This window comes from Aptenodytes forsteri, unplaced genomic scaffold (assembly GCF_000699145.1).
Source record: "Aptenodytes forsteri isolate BGI_AS27 unplaced genomic scaffold, ASM69914v1 Scaffold155, whole genome shotgun sequence".
In the NCBI taxonomy this organism is placed as follows: Eukaryota; Metazoa; Chordata; class Aves; order Sphenisciformes; family Spheniscidae; genus Aptenodytes; species Aptenodytes forsteri.
The window spans coordinates 3,780,992-3,806,134 of NW_008794446.1; the positions used below are offsets into that span (position 1 = coordinate 3,780,992).

The 25,143-nt window shown below is 37.2% G+C and overlaps 1 protein-coding gene across 1 annotated transcript in view; it reads right to left on the reverse strand.

The window, feature by feature from the left end:
- The window catches only part of NBEA (neurobeachin), a 437,354-nt gene that overhangs the window by 19,370 nt on the left and 392,841 nt on the right, over window positions 1-25,143 (reverse strand). Inside the window, exons 49-51 of the mRNA XM_009290267.2 lie at window positions 6,111-6,200; window positions 4,207-4,399; window positions 1,540-1,611 (exon numbers count right to left, since the gene is read on the reverse strand). Of these exons, the coding sequence (XP_009288542.1) occupies window positions 1,540-1,611; window positions 4,207-4,399; window positions 6,111-6,200 (355 nt within the window). The remainder of the gene's footprint in view (window positions 1-1,539; window positions 1,612-4,206; window positions 4,400-6,110; window positions 6,201-25,143) is intronic.

The following is a 25,143-nucleotide window of genomic DNA, read 5'->3' on the forward strand; positions in this document are numbered from 1 at the left end:
ATTTCCCCAGATAGAGGGAAAAGGAATGGTTCATGCAGAATCCCACCACCCCCACTGTCAGATGGAGCTAGTGTGCTATTTACTTCCCGTGTCACACAACAGACAGGATTTGGCAATACAATAAAGGTGTGTTCCCTCTCACCTAACATTAACTTTCTAAAAGTTCAGTATATAATCTATGTTAATTATCTACGCTCCCTCCATACTCACTGGAGAGAGAGACATCACTTCACATGGCAAGTCATCTCACGCTGTAATAGCGGTCCAAGTGCTAGACAACTCCAGAGGACACTTTCTCTTCCTATAGTAGCTATGGAAGGAATCTTGACAACTAACTTCAGATAACTGAAGATTGAGTGAGATAAAACTCACTCTGAGAGACATGTTTCTCCTACCGTAGGAACATGACTTAATACAGATAATATTCTGAAATTTCTTTTGTTCCTCTTTTTTGTTATTCTACTTAAATTGCTCACAACTACATGACATAAAAGACTCAACCAAAAAAACCCTATTTTAAATTTGTTTGCAAAAGTTAATACTATGTTTGTGTACATTCCAAGAACACATACTTAAATTACCAGACCCTCTATGTCCATCCACTGAAAGATAATGAATAACAAATTACTCAAATTTCCAGAACACGTGGCCACAATAGTTGTGCCCTAGCTTTTGAGAGGAAAAATCTGAAGAAAAAACCATTGTCATTATATGAGCAAATGAAGCATACAGAATGAGAAAGCTAACTCTCCTGAGGTACTTGTATATAAATCTTTCAACTGCGAATATTGACACAGACGAAAAAGGAACTTTTCATCTGGAGATGTTTAAAAATGCATTTTTTTCTCACTGATGCTGCAAAATAGTCTCCAAGAACCTTCCCTATCCACAATTTCTGTCTCAAAAATATACCTACTGCAAAAAAATAAACAAACAAACACAAAGCAAATAGTTGCAATTAAAGCAAAATAATGACTGTTAGGAATACAAGTCCTGCAATCTCTCTAACAGTTTAAGTAGATGCTATTTCTCAAAATACTTCACTTTCTCAAATATTTTTGGATTTAAAAAATACAATCATGCATCAATTTAAAATCCAGCCTTTTCTTTGTTAATTTAGTAATGCCAACTAAAACAATCCTAATCATAAGTTGAATGAAAAGAAATGGATCTGCATCTGCACTGATATACACAGTGCTGGCTCTAAGAAATGAAAATATGTGAACTCTACCAGACCCTCACAGTTTATTTTACTAATGTGACCTGATAAGAGAACAGAATTATAGATATGGGCTGACAATGTAACTGACTTAATTGGTTGTTTCTTAAATACCAATTGCTGGTGATGTTAATAACAAATAGCACTCATGTAATTCATTCAGCATCAATAGCTAATGCTTTTGGTTCTCCAGGACTGACAAGAATAAATATTTTCCTATCTTCCATGTTAAATGAAGCATACTATACAAATATAGCTTAATCAATAATTCTTGAAAATGCCATTTTCAAATGTATCGCTACATTTTCATCTTGACATACCGATCAATGGATCCATTTCAATTGGAAGATGGTGGGCTTGATCCAAAGAATATCCTGGGGCTCCCCGAAGGCCTAAACATGAAAGGAAGAATAAAGCACATAGGAACCTTTTTGTCTAATTTTTTAATGATTTTTCTAGGTTTAAAACTGCACTATAGAATTATTATGTATTTTAAAAAAAGTAACTTCTATTATTGTTCTATGAATCTTTTAAGATTCCTTCCTCTGTGCTACAGAAATATGCATTTGTTAATTCTTCAGTTATGTAATAGTAACTATAAATGTATGAGTGCTAATTTCATCACGATTTCTGCAGCCACAAACATTCATTAACTCATTTAAAATAGTGTAACAGAGAATTTTTTTACATTTGAACACTGGGTGAGATCTAATAATAGCACAGAAAAGAAAAATAATTGGATTAAACATCGTTATGAGTTTCTCATATAGGGAAACCTGTAAATGACAGAAACTTGGACCTTTTCATGGATTTATCTAGAGTTTTTAGCTGGGAAAGTGTGGTCTACAGTAAATTTGCCACAATTATTCTTATTACTTCTATCTTGAGCCGTCCTTAAGCTGTTCAGCAGCAGCTCCATATTTAGTGTTATCTGCTCTGACGCACGGATAGCATTGCTTTGGCTCTTTTGAGCACCCTCCCTATCATATAAATCACGATGGCCACTACTGAAAACACAATTTTTGTCAGGAACTGCCATGTTGCACAAGAATATCCTCCATAAGAGATACAGAGTTCTGGAGAATAAACTCTGAGTGCAAACCAATGACTGAGATCGTTATGTTCTTGGGCCTTGTGTGGCTTAGTTCATATTTCTAACTTTACTGCTTTCAGTAGATCAAAGATAATGATGCAGGCTTGAAGATGTGGTGAAGTGCTGTATTTTATGTGATGTCTATCTCATTCCCCACTTAGAAGGAATTGCAGTGGGAGGGCGCTTGAGTGGTTAAATCCTAATCCAGGTTAGAAAGTGCATAGTTTCCTGACTATGCTGAACAAGAATTCCCACGAACACAGCTTTTACTAGTTTCAAATGTTTCTGCCTTATATTACACATCAGAAACTCTCCACCTTTGTATTCAGTAATAATTGTTATTTTTTACTATTGCAGCAGACAACTGGAGGGGGTAAAAGAAAACACAGTCTACAGCTGGCCCTGCCAGCTTCTGAAAACCACTGCTCTGAGAACTTCTCCTTCCCGCCTTTCTCTCTCTTCTTGCAAAATCAAACCAGTTTGGGACAGATCTTTACTAGTATTAGATTCATTTGATTCTACTGTAAGATGGCTATGTAAATGCCTTTCACTGTGTATAAACTCTTAAAGATAAGCTCTACATACATCCCACAACGATAAAAGTGCTCGGTGTGTACATTTCTGTAGATGAACATACCCTGTTTGTTTGTTTGTAAACAGAGAACAGGAACATTCTGAATACATGCGAAATTTTAATATTCATGCTAACATTATTTAAATGTTCAGAATAAAAGTCACATTAAAACATTACTATTCAAGAATTCAGACTGGTATTAACTTTACTTGCTCTGATAGTTCCTCTAATGCATGCCTATAAGGGAATTCCCATTCATTCCTCCAATTACTGCTTGTAACGCTGGTCTTTGGACAGCCTTGTGCATAAGAGGTGGGATCTATTTCACCTGACTTGGATTATTTATTGAGGAGCTGTTTACATTTAAGTCTATGGGAGGCAGACATCTAAGTTAAATCTCACAAATCCCTCTGCAGAAGGACCTATTTTGTCCAGGGGGTTCTCCTGTGCTGCAAAGAAGGGAGGATTTTTCTTTTTTTGCCTAGTCCTTACAAAGTTCCTGAGTCAGCTACTGAGTCATACTCTCAAACACCAGGTACCTTCTTGTTTTTCCCAGGTGGTAAGAAACCTTCAAAAGTTTCCAGATGCTGCAACATAAGAGCTACCACAGCACGAAGCTACCTTTGAAAATGAAACCTGTTCATTCCCAAGCAGGGCAGTAGCTCATGGCCCCACCACCTATTTAGCAATCCCTGGGACAACCTCAGAATCTACACGTCCAGGTGAGGAGACAGGACAGTTCTAACAGCAATATGGAGAGGCGAACAGAGGGGCTGGAAGGGAAATTTGGGATGACCTCATTGAGTGGGCCTTTGGGAGGGAATAAGGAAACTTCTCTTCAGAATAGTTCAGTGTCCAGCCGCTTAGGCTTGCTTAGGGTCCCACATTATCTACCGGTGGCCCAGGGGAAGGCTTATGACAAGCTCCTGGACAGACCTGAAATCTCTCTCAAGCAGCAGACAGTGATGTACGCTCTCTAGCATGCCAGTATGTATTCCTGAAACCTGGGACATATTAATATCGGCTGTGTCAAGAACAGCAGCACTCTCCTGAAAAGCACTATATCAAAGGCTGATCCTGATGTAACCACAAATCGATTGGCTGCCATGGTGATGTGCTGCTGTTAGGGAGAGTGTTTCTAAGAATGACACCAGAGAAAACACAAGCTTTGATTATTTGACACAAACCAGAAAAAACAGTAAATTTTTGTGCACAGGCAGGTGAGGGAGAATAACCCACATCTAGCTAAATTGCACTTGAAATTAAAGCTGCACTATTAAGGTCTTCAAATTTGAATGAAACGTGCCCGTGAGAACCTACCTACTGTGTTGTGCCACCGATTGACTGCAAACAGCCTGCTGCAGGTGACGGTCACCACGGCAGGAATGGTCAGGTGGGGCAGCGTGTTGGCTGCCACGTGTGTGACGGGGGAATTTGATGGGAACTTCAGCACCATGATGACATCCTGCTGCATCTGATCTTTAAACATGAGGGGGCTCTGTGGAAGGAAACACTGTTGAGTAGAAAGGAGAAGAGAGCAGAAGAAAACAGAAGGGATAACACAATTAGTGAGGAGGTCTGAGGGAAAACAAGGTTAAAAAAGAGCAGGCAAGCATGTGCACATACAGGGAAAACAACGCTACCTGCGTGTCTACACTAGTGATGGAGGACAGCAAGATCAGAAACTATTATCGGATCATTACACGAGGACAAGTAGAGAATAGGTATGATAAGGGTTATCGTTACAGGGTGCAAAATGACCATTAGCATTAATTAATATATAGTAAAATGTAAAATTATACAGCAGTTAATTTTCATACAATACAGATACGAGACAAATAAAAGAGTTAATCAATTAATACATCATAAATATAAATGCTATAAACTACAATGGTTGAAAAAAGAAACTTTAAGAGGGACTCAAAAACTCACTGATATTTAATTTTTCTTAATGAATTCTTTGTATGAAATACAGCACTTCCAAACATAGAGAATTTAATTCTATGTAAAGCATATACTTATCAGGGAGTCTGTAAGTAATTATAAACCCGTTTGATGATTCTGTGACACAGTTTTTTGTACATGTCCATGTCCATGGACAATAATACTGCTATTAAGTACTGTTTTTAATGTTGGATTTTTTTTCAACCACTGTTATAACAAATAGAATTATTTACAGAAGTTCAAATAATCCTTTCTACTTATCACTTTAAATTATTATTAAATATATTATCCATATCTTAAGAATATAAATATTATGTACATTTGACATCTACGCATTACTTAGAATAACACAGCTAACACTTCCAGATCAACTCCCACTTTCGCAGTGTAGGGTTTTTTTTCAACCACTGTTATAACAAATAGAATTATTTACAGAAGTTCAAATAATCCTTTCTACTTATCACTTTAAATTATTATTAAATATATTATCCATATCTTAAGAATATAAATATTATGTACATTTGACATCTACGCATTACTTAGAATAACACAGCTAACACTTCCAGATCAACTCCCACTTTCGCAGTGTACAACTAGATAGAGTGATTTCCTTGTAGATAGATAAAATGATTGAAACTACTGCACGTATTACTGTCGATTCACAAAACTTAAAAGAAAATATCTAGCTCTAAGCATTTAATCAAAGGCACTGAGGGGCACAGAGATCTGTCTCGTTCAGTCTGGCTATTTCATACAATTCTTTGCAAGAAGCACAGAGAAGAATGCGTTGGGAATGAATTTTGACGTTCAAATTGAAATTCGAAATATACATTGTATTCTCCCGGGCAAACAGGTGGGAGGATTCCAGTATGATTTGAACTCCAATACTTCATTTTTGTCAAGCAGGCATTGCTCATAAATCAGCCCCTAACAACGCATCCTTTAAAACAAAACAAAACAACACGCTCACTCTAAGAAAAGCCTGCAGTCATTCCCACTACTTGCAGAAAAAGGAATGTAAATATGTATTTATCAGGTGTATATTTATGAAGATAGGGCCTTTTTATACAACATTAGGCAGGAAAACCCAGGACTATAGGAAGCTATTCAAACCTCCACCTTGCTCTGCTAGAGCACTGTGAGCCATTTCTGCCAGCAGAAAGTACGGCTGCATGGGCAATGGAAGGCATTAAAAGTGTTGCTTAAATGGGTACTTTATGACCTACAAAGGATCCTCAGGTTCAAAGGGAATGCATTCCCGGCCAGCAGTTATGTCTCACCAGGTGCATGGCAGAGCTCCGAGGTGGATGGGGCTCAATGAGCAACTGCGATGGCGTCTGTCCAAAGTTCTGTATCTGCGCCTCCATGGCCTGCAGGCAAGGGAGAGGGACTGTCATGAGCAATATGCATCAAGGAGAGAGGTCAACACACTGTGTGACAATGCAGGCATATCCCAAGTCAGCCATGAAAAAAGTCCAGAAAATTCACCCGGTGCTCTCTTCCCAAGCTGCAGACTCATCCAAGTGTTAGTATTTTGTAGACAAGCTTTGCTTCTCCTTTCAAGCATGCTTCAGTTAACCAACTAACCATTCTCATTTCCAGCAACTGGCGTTATATGTGAAAATGTTAACCTGTGAGGACATGCAGTTCAGGTCTTGAGAGAGCTTTTTTTTTCACTAAAAAGAACATATATACCTTAATAAAGTCCTTTGTAAGGAGGAAAGTATGAGGATCTCTAATAAAATAAGCCTCTGGAATCTTAAATGGGGGGAAAGAAAAGCAAACTGAGAAACAAAATTCATGTATAAAATATAATAAAACCAAAATAATTACTATTTCAACAACAACATTAGTAGGTTAAAACAAAAAAATGCCAGAAACAGGTCTTGCCAGTCACATTCAGACTAACGTAAAAATCCTTCCAAGCTGCATACATTCACTGAGTATTTATTTCATGCTTAATTTTATTACATTTTTTCATGGGCTTTCAGGCTTCACAGATTTGAAATGAAAAATAAGCAATTTCAATGCATTCTTCAAGACTTAAATCTACTTTCAGAATAAGTCTGGAGTCATTTGATAGGGAGTAGAATACAGCCCATATACTGAAATGCTTCCACTACTCAAACAGTTCATTCAAACAAAAATATATTTAAGAGATATTCTTAAAAACTTTGGCAAAAGATTGCTGCGTGTAAAAGCAATACTGTTAAAGAACAATATTTTTCAAACAGACAGGTACCATTTTATTTGACCTTGTAAAATCAAGAATAAAGCATTCATAGAAAACTAAACTGGCAGATTTTGAAATGCACTGTGCATTACGTACCTATATATATACTGTACCCTGCACTACTGACCCTTAATATTTTTCTTGCAAGCTTTATGAATTTTTCATTTGCTACCACACAAGAAACATGAAAAAACACCAAAAACGTGACTATCTTGGTAAATTAGGTTCTTTCAGACATAAAATGGTAAGAAGCACAATAAATACTTCATGATACAGAAGAATCCTTTTAATCTACATATTCTGTAATTCCTACAAACCAATCTGTGTTTTCCTCTGCTTCACAGCATAGATGCAAGAACAGATGTCAGAGAGAGATTTCCTAACAGGTCACTAATGTCTACCACTCTTCATGCCCTAGATTGACAGGTATATAATGGAATACCACAAACAAACATTTGCCGAAAAAGAAACTTAATGCAAAGTCCAGTCAAGCGGCTGAAGGACTTTCAATGGAATGTAGCCCTAGCGCATTTGATGCTGTAATTACCCCGGTACAGGTGATTTCTTGCTTGTTCACTAATTCAGAGTGGACTTTAGTCTCCAAGGCACAGAGTGTTTCTTGGGAACTGGTGAGCATCTTGGGTTTTATTAACATCATTTAATGATGAATTATTTTTAAATCATAGTATAATTTTATACAAAACCAATGCAGTTGTGTGGGCGTATGCGTGTACGTGTGTACACGTCTATACAGCAGCTATCTATATGTAGCATATAAACAGTATCTCTTTACACGCTGTGTAGGTACCTTCATTCATGCATACACTTTTTATACAGGAATATAAAATTGACTTCAATTCAAATCAAAGGTAGCATTTTCTATTACATTCCGTACTCTATAACTGATTTGGTTGTTGGGGAGAAGGGAAGGAAATTATACTTGTTTGTGAATTTCATTTTCAAAATGACAAAGACTAATATCAACAATATCAGGCACCGTGTGATATGTGCTTCCACGCAGATCTGTCAATAGTATTTTGAGAAAAGTAATTTTCATTTTTCTTTTATTCAAATAATTATCAAGGTTAATTCAATTTTAATTTTTGAAAGAATTTGTGTTGAAATAAGAGCGTGAATTGCGTTTGGCAGCAATACTGAACAAAACCCAGCTCTTCCTCTCCCACCCTTTATAGTGATCTTTTAAATAATAATTCTGTTCTCTCGCAGGCAAACTGAAATGAATTATTAAATTTTTTTTCAGTGCAGCCCAATTGTAATTTACACATTTACTTTCATGTTGTCCAGTCTTGGCAAATTCTGATTGTTTGACTATAACTTCTGCACACATAAACTTTGCTGGCTTTGCCTCCCAGTTCAGATAGATTTATGATAGTAACAGAGGGAGAGAAAGAGAAGCAGAATACGATAATAAACCAGCATGAATTTTTCAGATGATGAGGAACAGACACTTAAAACATAACTGTCAAAAGCAACTGTTATTTTACAGCTGAAGATGTCCTGGTAAATACTGACTTACACACTTTATGTGCCCATAATTTTAAAACATTTAAGCTAATGCCAAGTCCTTCCATAACCAGAACTAATGCAGAATCAAGACCTTGATATTCAGGGAATATTGAATATTTTTGCTGGCTTGCACTTACAAAGACAACCGCCTCTCCCCCACCCCGTGGATAGTAATGTTATCCTTTTCTTTCAAAAATACCATTTGTAAAACTGACAATTCTTGGAAGTGTTAAAGAAACTGAACAATGTTTCTTTAAAAATACCCGTAATATTCAACTACTGTACTGAGACTATAGTCTGCACAACACCACAGCTGTGCACAGCTACAACCGGTATTCCTCTCTAGAGCTCACAACACTTAAAAAGGACAGAAAAACCTTGTCAAAACTTACACAGAAATTAAACATAAGCATACAGAGATAAAGTGACTGGCCCAAGGGTATTCCTAATGCTGCCTCCTATCAGGTCACTTGACACAAAATGAAAAGCAGGTACAGAACAGATCTGTGAATAATAATGTAATACATTGATTTGTTTACAAGAGAACTCTGGCTGTATCTGAAATTAATCTGAAAACTGGTAAGTGTACACTGTAGTTTTTCTTGAACTGTAAAGCACCAAACTTTAGATTTATTTAATGGTCTAAAACATTTCATTCTAAATAATCAATTCCTTTTCTCCCATCAAATCTTGAGTATTGTGTGCAAAGTGCTACACCACTCCCTGAGACACACATTCTAGTCAATTTAATACAAATTTTAATAAAATAAAGTTTATTCTCATTTAACCTTCAAAGCTCCTTTGTGTAGAAACAATATAAGCTTGGAATTCAGTGGCTGCCAGATTTAATGCTTTTGGAACAGAAAAATGGCAATTATATTAGTTTTCACTTTCTTAATAAGGTGTTGCAGAAAAGCTATTTAGTGAGCTGATTTAAGTTTCCCTACTGTTTTTAATACACATAAAATGAGATTTGTATTCCAGACACTTCAGGAAGTATCTGTTAGGATATGATCATGTATTGCAGAAAGATAAAATGGGTCTTAGCTTATTATTTGATAATCATAGGTCAGAACAAGAAAAGAAAAAATATCTGCAAACTTGCTGGCGATTCGAAGTTTCAAATGAGTTGATCTCACACATCCTAATTTATGCAATCAAGCAAAACACAACTTCATAGCACTTAATATTGGCCATCTAACAATATATAGATTCATATTATATGTTTACATACATTTTTTGCCAAGAAATCGATACATGAAATCATACAATCTTATGTACAATACTAATCTAAGTTACAATAAGTGATATCCTAAATACATTTTGCTCAAAGAAAATAAATTATTGGGTTCCAATTTTTATGCTTAAAGGCAGACTGTACATTCACAAGGATACTGGGATGCTCCTCTGCGACCTGGAGGATCAGTCCTTAGTTTCAGCTTCTTGTGAAATGAAGGGTTCAGTACATCTGCTTTGCTCATTACGCAGCCTACCAAAGTATTTGTTTTTTATTTCTTAATTCTGGTTGAAAGAAATACAAATCTGCCATCAAAGAATTCAAGCAATCTGTTTCTTCAGGTATAAGAACTTTTTTAGTGGTCAAAGGCAGTGTCTCCAACAGCAAGCAGTGTAACCCAAAAGGAGCAGAGCTGCAGAGCAAAAGAGTTGGTCTTGAGGAACCCATGCTGAAACCATGCACACTGCAGGATTTTCCCACCAGGCTGTATCCAGCATGGGCTGCAGACCTCCATCAGCTGAGCTCTGCTAGCTGCACCCCTGGAACACACTGCTTCTGTAGTTTAGAAGTCAGTTCACACATTTCAGAACTACTCTGCAGTGTGAATGAAAGCATGGCAAATAGGGATGATCTGCAGATTCATTTCAGAAGCACAGTCCTAATCTAAATGAAAATGCTAGAATTGACTCATCCAAAATACCACAAAAGTGAAGGTTTTGCTTGCTCTTTGTCATACGTTTGAAAAAAGGGTAAGCCATGAAGCAGTTTATTTTTAACATACTTTTTCTCTAAAAAAGTTCTTTAGAAATGCAGATAAAATCACCATGGAATATATGAATGGTCCATCTCATTTGCAAACTCCCCTTTGCTGAGTCACCCATGGTGACGACATAACACAAGAAATATAAAAGCGTGAGCACTTTTACTTTGAATCATGGAGGGAAGAAAGAAATTCCTAAACCCAGACTGCATTGCAGATAGTAATGCACTGTTTTTATTCTTACGTGAAGTAGCCGTGTTTTATTAATCTTCACTGGTTATTACCATAACCAGTTAAACTTTCTAAAATATGTATTATCTGAGTTTCTCTATGTTTTTATTACTTTTTTTACATACTCAGTCTTTTTATTACTAATTCCCATAATCCTGGTGTGTTTTGTTCCTCTTGTGTACCACACTCAGGTTTTTCTACAATCCATTTTCCCCTGCGCACAGGACTGAGCCCAATGAAGAGCCGAAATCCATGGGCATTTGAGAAATATGCACCACAGCAACAGTCATCCATCTCTGCCTTTCCTGAAAGTTTATTTCATTTTTGCATCAAAGTGAACAGAGGAATCCTTTATGTGCTCTCCCGCCCATGCAGCCAGCACGCTTAACAGCCCCCAAGCACCGTCTTCTTCAGAGCAAACATGATTGACAGCCCTTTGGTGGGTAGTATAAGCAGCTTGAAAATGTTATTGTTTTGTACGAGTGGTGTGAGATACTGCTTTTTCATTTGCATCTACAGCTGTTAAACAGCATCAATATCTTCAGGACTTTTGATAAGTTAGGTTAAGAATATTGATTTCCATTTTATTATTGTATGTTTGGAGGAAAGAAGTGCTGTAGTTTAAAGACAAGCAATGACTCAACTAGTCTGGAGGCTTCGATACAGTCGGTTATTTAATCAGGATACTCAAGGGACTGAAAGATGGGCACAGAAATGGATTTTCTCTGCAGGTCACTACTTTATTAATTTAACAATGGAGAGGGGGCAACCTTAAGCTCCTTCCCCTCACAGGAGGTATCTCATTGGATCCAATGTGCATTTAATCAGACTCAAGGGACTGAAAGATGGGCACAGAAATGGATTTTCTCTGCAGGTCACTACTTTATTAATTTAACAATGGAGAGGGGGCAACCTTAAGCTCCTTCCCCTCACAGGAGGTATCTCATTGGATCCAATGTGCAATTAAATGGCTCCCCAGCAGAAGACCAATAGCTCAGAGCTGACCTTCAGCCTCCTCCCAGAGTCAGTCCACCCCTGAGCTTCTTCCTCATTCCCCTGTGAAAAGAAATAGTACTACGAAAGGAATGAGAATGTGAAAGGTAAGATCTCCCATTCTCTTTACAGGCATGAGTCACATCAGTGACCTTACGCGTCTCAGGGAGTGCTGCCTTTTAGCTTTCACATTTGCCTCATTAAGCTACTAATTGTGATACCTAGTTCTTCCCCCTTTCACCTTTATAGTTCTCCCATTCTTGCCCCTGATAGTCCAATATGCCTCTCATGACACAAAAATATTTTAAACGCTCTGCCAGCTTAAGCAAGCATTTGGTTAATACACTGCAAATGGGAAATAAATTCAATACATCTCACAAACAGAAACAGAGAAGGTAAAGCAAAAATACCATAAAGATGGATAACCTGCAGCCAGGGCAGGTTTAGCTAGGTGTGTCCCTCACTCTTTCAGGCATACTCTCATGTGCGAGGTTCCCATATGCCTGAGCGCAAATACTTCCTTTTCCTCTCTAGCAGCCCATCCCCCTGAAAATCATGGAAAACTTCCTTACACTGAAAAAGGCTGATGTCCAGGAGTGAAATGCTCCCCTCCCTTCCTAACTATACCAGAACGAAAAAAAACCAATTTTCTATAGTTTTTCTCTTTCTTGTATCCTTCCAACTCTCACTGGAACAAAGGAGTTTACCACTGATATAATGAAATTCTCTCATTAAATTACACTAAAAGCTACAGCAAATTCTATTATGCTCTAAAGCAAATAGCTTTAACTCCCAATTCCTCTGACAAGGTCTATGTTGTTATAGGGGCTCCTCAGGCCACGCTGCTCAGTTCATCACTTTCTTTTTATAGTTGCAATGATTTTTAAAACTGCGGGTTTTGCTCCCAGCCCATGGCAATTTTGCCGCCTTTTCTTCCCTGCTGTTTGCTTGTATACAAGACAGAGATGGAGCATTCCTTTGCTTGTAGAGTCAATGCTGCACAAAACTCTAAACATAGGCTGGAACTGAAGAAATTCATACACTTATTTATAGTTTTGTTTACAATTACATTCAAAATTATTTTATTTTTTTCTAGGAGAGGAGAGAGGAGAGGAGAGAGGAGAGGAGAGAGGAGAGGAGAGAGGAGAGGAGAGAGGAGAGGAGAGTGTGACTGGGTACAGTCAGCACAGGTTTACCAAGAGTAAGTCTTGCCTGACCAACCTGATTGTCCTCTATGATAAAATGACTGGATTTTTGGGTGAAGGGAGAACAGTGAATGCCATTTACTTTGACTTCAGCATGGTTTTCAACACTGTTTCCCAAATATTCTTGTAGCAAAGCTGAGATCTTATGGTCTGGATGGGTGCAAAATTAGGTGTGTGAAAAAACGGTTAGATGATGGGGCTTGGAGGGTAGCAGTTAAAAAGTTGTACTCTGCCTCGAGGCTAATATCAAATTGTGTACTACAGGGGTCTATACTGGGACCTGTCCTGTTTAATACCTTTAGCAATGGTCCTGGAGGCAGCAATGGAGGGTACTCTCGTCATGTTGGTAGAGGACATCACCTGTAGAGACCAATGAGGTCACCCCTTATATAAAGAACATTTTATTATTCTCATTTCATGCCATTATTTTCTTCAGTTGAACTATTGTACTTCTTATGTTCATGTTTGTAATAATTCCTGTCCCATACAGATTGGTAACATTTACTGAAACTCTTGTGTGTTCATTGATGTCATGCCAAATGAAATCATTGCTCTGTCATCATTCTCCTAAATCTGTATTAAGTTTCTAAAAGAAAATGTTGCTTTCTTTGATCATTAAGTTACTGAGTACAACACATTAGAAAAGATTTTACTACTAAATTACTTTTGTGAGAGATGTAATAGCATGATACAATAATTCGTTAAATGTGTAATTTCATGCCATAAATAGTTAAGGTTTTGAAACCTGGGCAATCAGGATTTTTTATTTTTAGATGACTGATAATTGGCCTGAAATAATTTTCCTATTGTTATGTAATGGACAACCTCAGAAACAAGGATTCCTCTCGATCTGACAAGTAATTTTATCTTTTCTGAAGACATTCCCTCATTTCTTTTAAAACAATAATTTTTGTTGTGGTTTTTGGATGATAAAAATTTAAGGTGACTGACTGAAATAATTTCTCATCACCTAAACTCTACCTATATAAGGAAACACTTTCATATCCTCTTTTCGTTATTCAGACACCAACACTTATGGTTACATTCAAAAGGCTACATGGACAAAAGCTCTATGTGATTGTTGGGTTAGAGGCCAATCTAGATGATCTTTCCCATCTGGTGTTTAGGTCTATGGAACAAGCTTGTCTTTGACATCTTGATTCTGCAATGCAAATTACTAAAATGTACACCTGCAACATAGAATTTCCCTGTTGATACTACTCCTTTGTATTACTCCTTTATGTGATGGTAATCAAAGCATCACAACATGCAGAATTGCAGATGTGTTCTAGTTAGTGTTTGCAAACCAAACCAAACCAGCTCTGTTGCCTCAATGTGCCTCCTGTTGTATAAATCCTGTTACTAAGAGAAAGTCCTCACTTTTAGGTCTTAGCAAGATCTTGCTCAGAGCATCATCTTCTATTCTGGCCAAACTGTTTCTTTTTTCCTGAGTTTGTGTCACCAGTCAAGTTCCAAGAAATTCAAGTTCTTGCCATTACCAAAACTCTTCTTGAAGCTATCCTTGCCTGCAACTTTCTGTTTTCTTTTTTTTTTTTTTAAATCTACCATTACAGTCTTAGGTTTGTCATACCTCTCACTTCTTGACACTCCTACTCAGGAGTTTTTGCTTTTAAGCCAAGCATTTCCTTTCCTCTCCCTTATATCATCCTTTAACTAATTTATTTTTCTCTTTTGCATATGAAATACAAGCCAGGATGCTGAAATCTTAATTTATGTTTTTAGATCTTTGGGATGGATTTTTTTTTTTTAAACAGAGCCAACTTATGACACATTCTTTTCTTAAAAGGCTCCTAGGATTCCAAGCGCACTATCTCCAATAATGAAAAGTTATTTCAAGGCTTTTCTAAAGCAGAGATAAATTTGTTTCATTTCCTTGAGAAAGAAATAAAAAATCCTCTGAATTTTTAAATGTAGCTTCTTTTCTGACTGGAACCACTACAGATTTTCAAAGTCTACAAAAGAGGAAGTGAAGGAATAAAAAAATTATATGAAAACTGTAATTAGCATCTCTTAGTTGGCAGTCACTAAAATTTACAGGCATTTTAAAAAAATACTGCTGCTGTCTGGGATGCTACAATTGTTTCCACATGTGAAAAGCAGTGAGTAACAGCCAGAAAGCCTGAAGTTCCAGTTGTGCTAGGCTAAAAACTGCCAGCAGTATTTTTCAAAACACCATCAACTGCATTTAGAAACCTGCTAAATTTTACAAGTCAGAAGTACTTAAAATAAAGTCTTTTTTGTTTAGAAATGCCTAACTAGATTACATTATACAATATCTCAATGAATTCATTAATGAAAAAAGAAGTCCCAAAGGTCAAGACTAAAAAATCCCATAAAGCTCTGGAAAGGCTGCAAATATCATTTCTCTGCATTAACAACCTTACCAAGAGCTCTCTGTTCCTATGGTAATTCCTTCACTGCTTCTATAAGGCTCCCAAGGACTGCCTTCCTAACCCTTTCCCTTCCTCCTCCTCTGCGTCAAGAGCTCCAAATGTCCTTTCTGTCCTTTTGCCCTGTCTGTTGTTCACCTGGCTTCTCATGTTCCCACTGTACCTTGGCCTCTTTCTCCCTCCCTCAAGAAGACAGGAGTTGTGTAAATGCCCATCTTCCCACGCAATTCCATTCCTTCTCCTTCATCCCTCATTTTTATTTCTTTTCTTCAGATATGAAGAGAAGCTGCTCACCCTGACCGGTTCAGTTAAACACTACAGTACATGCAGGGCTTTATTCTGGGCAAAAATTGAAGGTACTTTTGGTTTTCCTATTATTTAAAAAGAATTTTTAAAAAACTTCAAACTCACACATCACTGATCCATCACCATTTATACTAACCAGAATGCTGAGCTGAAAGCGGAAGCTAGTTATGCTGTGGCAATGAAGACAGAGGAATTATTATTCCTTTATATCCCTACAATAATAAAGCTCCAGATATTGTCCAGGAGTAGAAATGTTACAAAACAGAGAAGGTACTTGTGAAAAATCTCTTGCTACTTTTCCTCTCCATTGAGGCAGAAGAAAGAAGAAACTTCTACTGTTCATGAAGATCTCCTGGGAAAGGGACATGGGACAATCTCTAGTCTGGACAAAACAGTAAAACTGAGCATCTCTGTCCTTATTCCATAACCTGGTCTGAAAAGCAGAAGCGGTCAACCTGACCTCCACTCACAGCTCTCAACAGGCCAATGCATCAAGCGAAAAAAGCAGTGGTACTTTTGAGGAAACTGGGGGAGTGAATATTTCTGAAGGACCCCCAACTTTCAAGCTGGGTGACCAAATGGCTCCTGACTTCTGCTAGCCAGGAAAGGTCACAGAAGCAGAAAGAGCTGTGTGGTACCCCCACAGCTGCCGGAACAAAGGGAAACGCTAACTGGGATGAGAATAAAATACAAGCACCCTAGACTTGTTAAGTGCTTTGGGGAGTAATTGGGAGTGGAGCCAAGGAAGTAGCATTGGGCGACTTCCCATGGTTTTCAGGGAGGCTGATGTCATCTGAATAGTGCACTGCCTCTTACACATAGCAAAATTTTACTACATGCCATTAGAAGGGAGAATTTGTTGGGGACCACATCAGGTTTAATATTATTTATTAGCTCCCCTTGCCTTTGGTTTTGTTTAAGACACCGTATATGTTTTGTCATAATTGTCATTAGGCATCCTATCCATAAAAATGAAACAGTAATTCAGCAGGAGGTTTCACTGAAACTTTGAAATTTCATCCACTCTTTTCAAATTATTTTTTTTTTGTTCATCACTAAGAGCTTTAACAGTGCATGCTTACAGCCAGTTTTAACTATGCTTTGTATTTTCAAAGCTAAATTGTGGGCTTTAAAAATTTGAAGTTCAACTTTTAAAAATCAACAATAAATGTATGTAAAATTTCTGCATGACAAGTTTATTTTGGGAGGGAATTATTTTTTAAAGAACAAAAATTCTTAAATTCCCCCACCTCTGTCATTATTTTTTTGTCCATCAACTGAATTTATCCCTTTTTTAAGAAAAATGTCTCAAGTTATTTCCTTACTGTTCTTCCACTTCAATTACATTTACTTCCTCAATACTGTCCTCTTTCTATCTTAGGAAATGCTCATACATTTTCATTGTATTCTGTAAAACTACTACACATTTATACATTTTGTGTAACATTCTGACAAAACTGACGATATAAGAAATAAAAGGGAATGTGAATATTTAGGACAGTATTTAATTTCTGTGACTTGGTGTAAATAACATGCAACTGGGTTTGGTTGTAGGAACTGTAGTAAACTATGACTCTGGCTAGCAATCTATACATGGTAGGTATTTTTTCAACCTGTTGACTTCAGTCTGCATAAGTCAGCAAAGGACCAACGCCTCAGACAGAAGGGTTTAAACAATGAAGAACTCCAAAGACATAAACTGACTGTCTTGAAAAATTTCCATCCATAATGTAGCAATTTTAAAAATTAATTTCTACATTAACCATTAATTTGTCAAAAATAAAAGCTTATAAAGGTAATACTGAATTAAAACAAAAAAGATGTAATGACTTATGATGGAAGTTAATGTAATCGTAAGAGGCACAGACTAACACAGTTACTGACAAAGTAGTTGGGTTCATGTTATGCTCACGGCTATCGCCATAACAGAACATAGCAGAATAAAAGATGTGGATGAAGAAGTCCCAATTTTTCTATCTGCCCATAGTGTACTGTGCTGGTTTTGGCTGGGGTAGTTAATTTTCTTTGTAGTAGCTACTATGGGGCTATGTTTTGGATTTGTGCTGAAAACAGTGTTGATAACACAGGGACGTTTTCGTTACTGCTGAGCAGTGCTTACACACAGTCAAGGCCTTTTCCGCTTCTCACACCACCCCACCAGCGAGTAGGCTGGGGGTGCACAAGAAGTTGGGAGGGGACACAGCTGGGACAGCTGACCCCAACTGACCAAAGGGATATTCCACACCATATGACGTCATGTTCAGCATATAAAGCTGGGGGAAGAAGAAGGAAAGGGGGGATGTTCGGAGTGATGGCGTTTGTCTTCCCAAGTAACCGTTAGGTGTGGTGGAGCCCTGCTTTCCTGGAGATGGCTGAACACCTGCCTGCCGATGGGAAGGAGTGAATGAATTCCCTGTTTTGCTTTGCTTGTGTGCGCAGCTTTTGCTTTACCTATTAAACTGTCTTTATCTCAACCCACGAGTTTTCTCACTTTTACCCTTCCGATTCTCTCCCTCATCCTGCTGCAGGGGGAGTGAGCGAGCAGCTGTGTGGTGCTTAGTTGCTGGCTGGGGTTAAACCACGACGTGGACATTCTTCCTAACAATACATTTTTACAGTGTTTGCCCATTCTAGTCTGAAATAACCCATTTAATGAGGCTTCTACAATTTCTCTTACGAGATTTGTACAGTCAAATTACAGCCTATAGACCTTAGGAAACTACAGCTGCCTTTAAGCCTGAACTTTCCTGTCTGAATTTGATCCTGCAACTGCTATTTAATCTGGTATCAGACCAAGTAATATCCTTATCTCAGTTGGCATGATGAACTCTCCATATTCCTGCCTTTCTGCTACACGTCCCCTTTCACTCCATTATTTCCTGTCAAGCTCTTGAAATCTTGTCCATAAATCAGTCTTCTCTGTCCTCTCATCACTAGGATGCTCTACTCTGAACTCTCTCAAATCTTTCTGGTAAACCAGCATATAGAGTAACACACCATGCTCATGAGGAAGTTCAACCAAAACATGAGAGAAAGAGGGTCTATTAGCAACTGTTCATACCCCATGGCAATTTGGCCAGTAGCTGACAAGAATTCAGATGATCATAAGCAGGTAGTCTTTTGAACTACTGGGACACTGACATCTTTTGATGTAGAAGTAAATAAATGAAGGCATAAGATCAAGTCTAGAGAATATCATTGCCATGGAAAATAAATGTTATTAATAGCTAAACTAATGAATAATCTTTACTGCCAGAAGGATAACTTACACGTTTCAGAAAGCCATTACACAGAACATACACATCATATTTATTTCTACTTATTTTACAATTAAGAACATCCCCTGTAGGAAAACACAAAAGAAAATGAGGAAAACAGGGAAGCAAACAACAGAACAGGCCTTCTGAAAGCTTGCAGTAATAAAAGAGGAAAGGGTACTTAATCATTAAAGAATGCATTTTAGCTGTGACTTTTTTTCTTCTGGTTTATTATTGAAATAAAACATGATCATGAAGACATTTTTTAATGCTTGGAATGCAGGACAGACTCAGTAAACCAAAGTATCTACTATGCGTATTTTGGTCTTGTTTTATAAAACTGTACAAAATTGAAGGTGTGACTTCATGTTCTACTTCTGCTTTGTCGAAAAAAATAGCAAAACTCAGGAGTAAAATCTTTTCTTGTTAATGAAATAAAATGCATTAAGTTAAGAATGTGGTAATGTAACATTAGTGGTTTTCTTTTTTATCTGAATGGAAAGCAAATGCTGGCTAATCTCTTTGCCCTCAGCTTCATCTTTCTATCACAAAACCTCTGCCTTGTTCCCACCCTAAGAAGGTGCTCTGAGATTTGCAAAGCACATTCTCTTTACTCCAAATTGTGGTTATGATGAGGCTCCAACCATCTGCCAGCCTTCAATTTATCCACTGCAGGACACAAGAACTGTCTCAGAGAACAGGCAAACCTTCAAAGCTAAAAGCTGAAAAGGGACTGACAGGGAAGTAGGTAAAACATACGTACTGAAAGGTGTCGCATATAGTATTCATGAAGCTTCAGTGTGTATTAGAATTTCAGTTTTGGAAACAGGTTATACTGTTACATTTAAAATAAATGTTCTCAGTTATTTTCAGGGTTTAGCTTATAAAGAAATAATTCTGTTTGGATTATTTCCCAGAACCCATTCTTCAAAACTTCACTTTGTTCTTGACATAAATTGAAAACAGTAATATAGATATACTGTACACAGGCTTCAAAATGGCATTAAAGAGGCACATTATCAATATGTTTAAAACATTTAGAAAGCTCAGCTTTGCATCTTTCTAAGTGAATGACTAGATACTTAGACTGAGTAATATCTGTTCCAATAAACTGCTGTGTGTGAAATGTTTTGAATAATAGTTAATTTATGCTGAGGTAATGACAGCGTAATATAACTGAAATCTGTGCTAATAGGAAAAAGAAGCCCCTTCCAGCTATTTCTGTTACAATCAGCTGCAGTAATTTTCACCCCATCTCTCTCTCTGTCTTTCTCACATAAAATATTACTTCAAGTGTATGTTAAAATGCTTGTTGCTAATTTTAAAAATCGATAATTGGTACCTGTCATCCATATGGAGAAAAACAAAATAACCAGACAATAAAGAAGAAATTTTGATGTACAAGACCCATATTTTATATATTTCTGCAATAAAAGAGAGCAAATTCGGTTAATGCTGTTCTTTTTATATTGACAAAACATTAAACTCAGTTTGGGTAAGACTCCAGGATGTTCTGACAAAAATGTGTATGAAATTTCTAACATGCATGAGAACTGGCCAAACAATTTATTCCAAATAATACTCAAAGTAGACTGAGACATTTTCTGGGCTATGAGTTATTCACAAACTCACCCTAGTATTCCTTTGATGAATGAATTATCTGAAATATTTATCAAATAGGTCGGTTGAAGTCTCATCAGCTAAATAAGTTATCAGCAGTTTTTCAGTCTGAATGCTCGGTGTATGGTCAGTGATGTACGTTGAGTGGCACTGCTTAGCTCTGTCTGGATGCTGAGCTTTTTAATCGCAAGTACAATGAATAATAAACAAAACCCAGACCTTCTAGTATGCCATTTTGGACCCAGACCCACCCATACGCCACAATTTGTTTTACTTCCAGGAACTGTCTATTTTCTTGACTATGAAAAGATTCTGAATTCCCATAAACATATAACAGCATGATCCAGGAATGGTCATGAACCCCGATCAGCACAGATTCACTAAAATACTGACTACCTGATCATCTCTAATACATTCATTAACTGGAGATATCGTGATCAATCATTAATCTAACTGTAGATAATTGTTTTAAGCAATGGTAGAAGGATGTTTCTAGTTTGGAATCCTATGGATCAGATTACGATTTCTGACTCCTTGTCATAAATGGCTTGTGTTACTCAGTGTAGGTGCTCCCAAAACGTTATTTCATAGTAAAATGGGATGCATAGTTAAAATGTTTCAGTTATTCTGCAGTAAACACCTTCTGAAAGCCCCTTCCCCTGAATGAGAGACAAGTAAAAGAGCACATGTTAATTTCAAAATAAAAGCCTATACATTGGGCAATTACTGTATCGTAACTGACCTCATGCAATTTACACTAATTCCTTATTGAATATTCTGATTTAAGGTGACTTCTGTATTCAGTATCTTCTGCAGGAATCTTTACCTACAGAAATAAATATCTTACCCTCAAAAAATCCCTGTGTTTTTCTTCTTGATCTACAGAGAGCTATCATAACAAAGTGACAGCGACTAAAAACTCTTCCTTTCCCATTTAAGGAGGAGGATACTGAGCTCTGAAACTCACTGGAAAGACATAAAAATTATTATATCCACAGATGCTCCGAGAGTGAAACATAAAAATCCATTTAGTTTTCTGTTGATAATCTCTTAATGCATACAGAACAGTCTCACAGGCCAAAAATACTATAAAATAATCAAGGTGTTTTTCCCAAAACCAGTATAAATTCAGAAAAAAAATCCCTGTTTTGTATGTCTGGGAAACACAGTATTTGGGACTGAAGGAGGTGTAGACTTCTCGACAAAAATCAGCAGAACACAAGTACACATTTCTCCGAGAAGAACAGAGCCCTTAGCATATAAGAAAATATTTTCTACTTTGATGACGGCTTTTACTTGAATAACTGTTCTTGCTATACAGATTCCTTCAATTAACTTCGAAAAAAGTGGATATTGATACTACTTGCAGCTTCCTACTTATTTCACCACTATCCATATTGATGCCTAAGCAGGACTGCTCCTAGAAAGGAAGCGAAGACCATCCCTTGTATGGAGGCAATTAAGCACAACTGAACATGCAAGTGGCCAGTGCTGTGGGTACAATTCAATCAAGCAGATCCATAGGGGTGGTTTTGATATTCTTGTCACATCAAAGAAACAGTGCCCAGAAGAAAAAGATCTAACAAGTTAAAAATGAAATCAGAATAAATAAGAATAATTCCAAGCGAAAGCAAGAACAAGCACATGGTTACAAGGGCTGGCGTTACCTTGAAAGCATTATATAGTGCTATTAGAATAGCGTGTTAATTTTTTCCTCATAAATTTGCCAGGTTCAGCCACCAGGGAAAGGCTAGCATTCCAGCTCCCTTTGTTAAAGATATATCTATCTTGCTGAGTCTTGACAACCCTATCATGTCAGCCCTCTGTAGTAGCAAAGAGTGTTTCAGCAAGGGGGGGGGGGGGAGGGAAGGGGGGGAAAAAAAAAAGTGAGAACTGATGTGATCTACTCTGCTTCCTGTGGGCATATTTCACTATAGCAGATCCAGAGGGATGCTTTGTTATTCCTGTCAGATCAAAGAAAGAGATAACAGAAGAAAATATAAGAGGAAAAATAAAACCCAGAAATGAGGGTAACTGAAAAGCACTGCAAGACTACCACATCATTATGACTTTTCAAATTATTTAAATATGCTAAATATCAAGTCACCACCAAAGAAATAAATATTGCATAGGCCATATGCTCTGTTAGCTGCCAGCAAAACTGTCCTACTAGGATTAGTTTATGGGCACAAGCAACTGCCTGTCAAACACTAGCAATTTTAGTCATTTTTCAATTTGCTGTGTGAGTTGCGAGTATGCTCAGGTATTTTGACAGGTGGCTGCTTGGAACAAATATCTGAGCCCAGTAGCTTCACACTGCCTTGCTTTCCTACGCACTTGCAATTCCTGTCGGACTGGGGGGATGCAAGCGTTTGGTGAAGAGGCAGCAGTCACGGGAAAGTCACTGTACTGCACTGCTAAGCTGTATTTGCAACTCACAAAGAACACAAGGATGACACAAAGTTAGCCTAAAGTCTAGTGCAAACCAATAGCTGTGTAATATAATGTTTCACTTGATTTTTCAAAGCATTTCTAACCACAAACAAGCTGAACATCTAAAAAAAACGTAAATAGACATCTGGCTATGATCTTAAACAAATAAACAGAAAACCTGAAATAGTACTTTTCTGCACACTAGATGTGCTTTCAGTACTACATGTGATTTATCTATTATGCACTAACTGCCCACTTAATTATTTTGTGTTTAATCTACAAGGTAGTACTGAAAATAATTTTAGCTCTTCTGTTGCATTTTCTAATGACCAGTATAACTGTGCTGTTCCCTTTCAGCCGCAATACTTCGCGTCACACAGAAACAAGTTCCTAACTTGAAAAAAACATAACTCTATTGATTTTTGAGTGTCCACATTTCCAGGTGTTTGGGAAAAATTAGGCTCCTAAAATCTATAGACATTCTGGGAGAAACGAGGGGAGGAACTACATTTTCCTAAAGAAGTGAACCAATAACATCGAAGCACCATAAATAAACTACATTTCCAATACTGTTCTTTATACATTAGCATTCTCAGCATCAACCCCCTGAAGTCAGCCAAATCTGTCCAGTGGAAAGGATTTGGATTATGATGTTAACTAACAGTAAAGACAATTCCAAATAACATCTAATGTCCAATATAACTACTGTTTACATATTAAAAAGAGATACAGGCTTTGTACCAGGGATGTTCTGTCATGTTTCTCCACAGGAGAAGACTGTCATGGTAAAGTTCATTATCAATTACTGCTTTACAAGTAGAAGATGAGTTAAGCTGTCATAATTTTCTCAGCCAGAGATCCTGTGCTGTCAAAGAATGTCAATTTTTAATCTGACAAAAGGAAGAAAATTATCTGTTATTCTGACCTCTAATTTCTTGACATTTTAATGCTGTAATTGCTGTGGTTAGTGCTGCAACCATGATTTCACCTGTCAAGTAAGAATGAATCAATATCCTTAAGCTGTTCTTCAAGTTTTAGCTTTCACGTCACTGCTTTTACTTTAAAAATGGAAAAATTTACAAATAGAATACAAAAGGTTGCAACAAAAAAAACAAACAAAAGAATAATTTGGGGCCTGAAAATGTTTATTTTGTTACACATTTTTTCTCCTCCTTATTACAATATGAAAACAATTTTGCAACGTGCAGAATAAGAGACCATTAGAGTTGATAGAACTGGAGAATTTCCCAATTTCTAATCATAAATGATCTAAACAAAATTCAATTTTATACATTCTGTGGAGCATTTAAGTCAGGACTTTCATCTTGCCCTCATCACTATTTGAAATAAATTATAGTGATCAAATATTTTTTGTGGTATCAGAAAATTACGAAGTTGTTTGAAAAATCAAAATCAGCATGTTCAAATTAAATCAGTATATTTTACCCATCCAGTGCAGATCTTAAATTGCCAAAGAGTTATTAATGGGGCAGACATATGTAATTTTATAGACTTTATTAATCTAAAACTTAATGCTATCCCAGCACGCCGGTTTCACCCATTTTGAATTTGCAAAATAGAAAACGAAGAAAGCAAGCCAGACGGAGAGTCTTCTACTAAATAGGTCAAAACAGAACAAAAGCATAGGATGGCCATTTTTCCAGTCTTAATCAGTAGAGAGTTCTTAGAGGGCTCCCCCAAGCATGTGAGAAAGATGTAAGGAATGGCAGGGACGAGTTATCCCACCATTGAATAAATTTTTTCTCCAGCCAGAAAGCTGCTGAAGTGACTCCTTTACCATTCTTAACAGAAAGCTAAGAACAACATATTCCTCAGTGGTTGAGTGAGGTGCTCAAGCAAAGGGTGAAAGTGAAAGGGCCAAGGTATAGAATGAACAGGTCATGGGGAACTGCCTTTTTAAATGATGTCTTTCAATCAGCTCAGACCTAAATGGGAGGGTTTTTTTATTTGGAGCCTTATTTCACTGGGAAAATTCTGCTGGGACTCGGCTCAATGTGAAATTAGTTACGGCCACAGTTTGAGGAGGCTACTGCCGTATTTGGGACCATTGGTCTGGTAACGGCTGCTCCCAATAAGGTT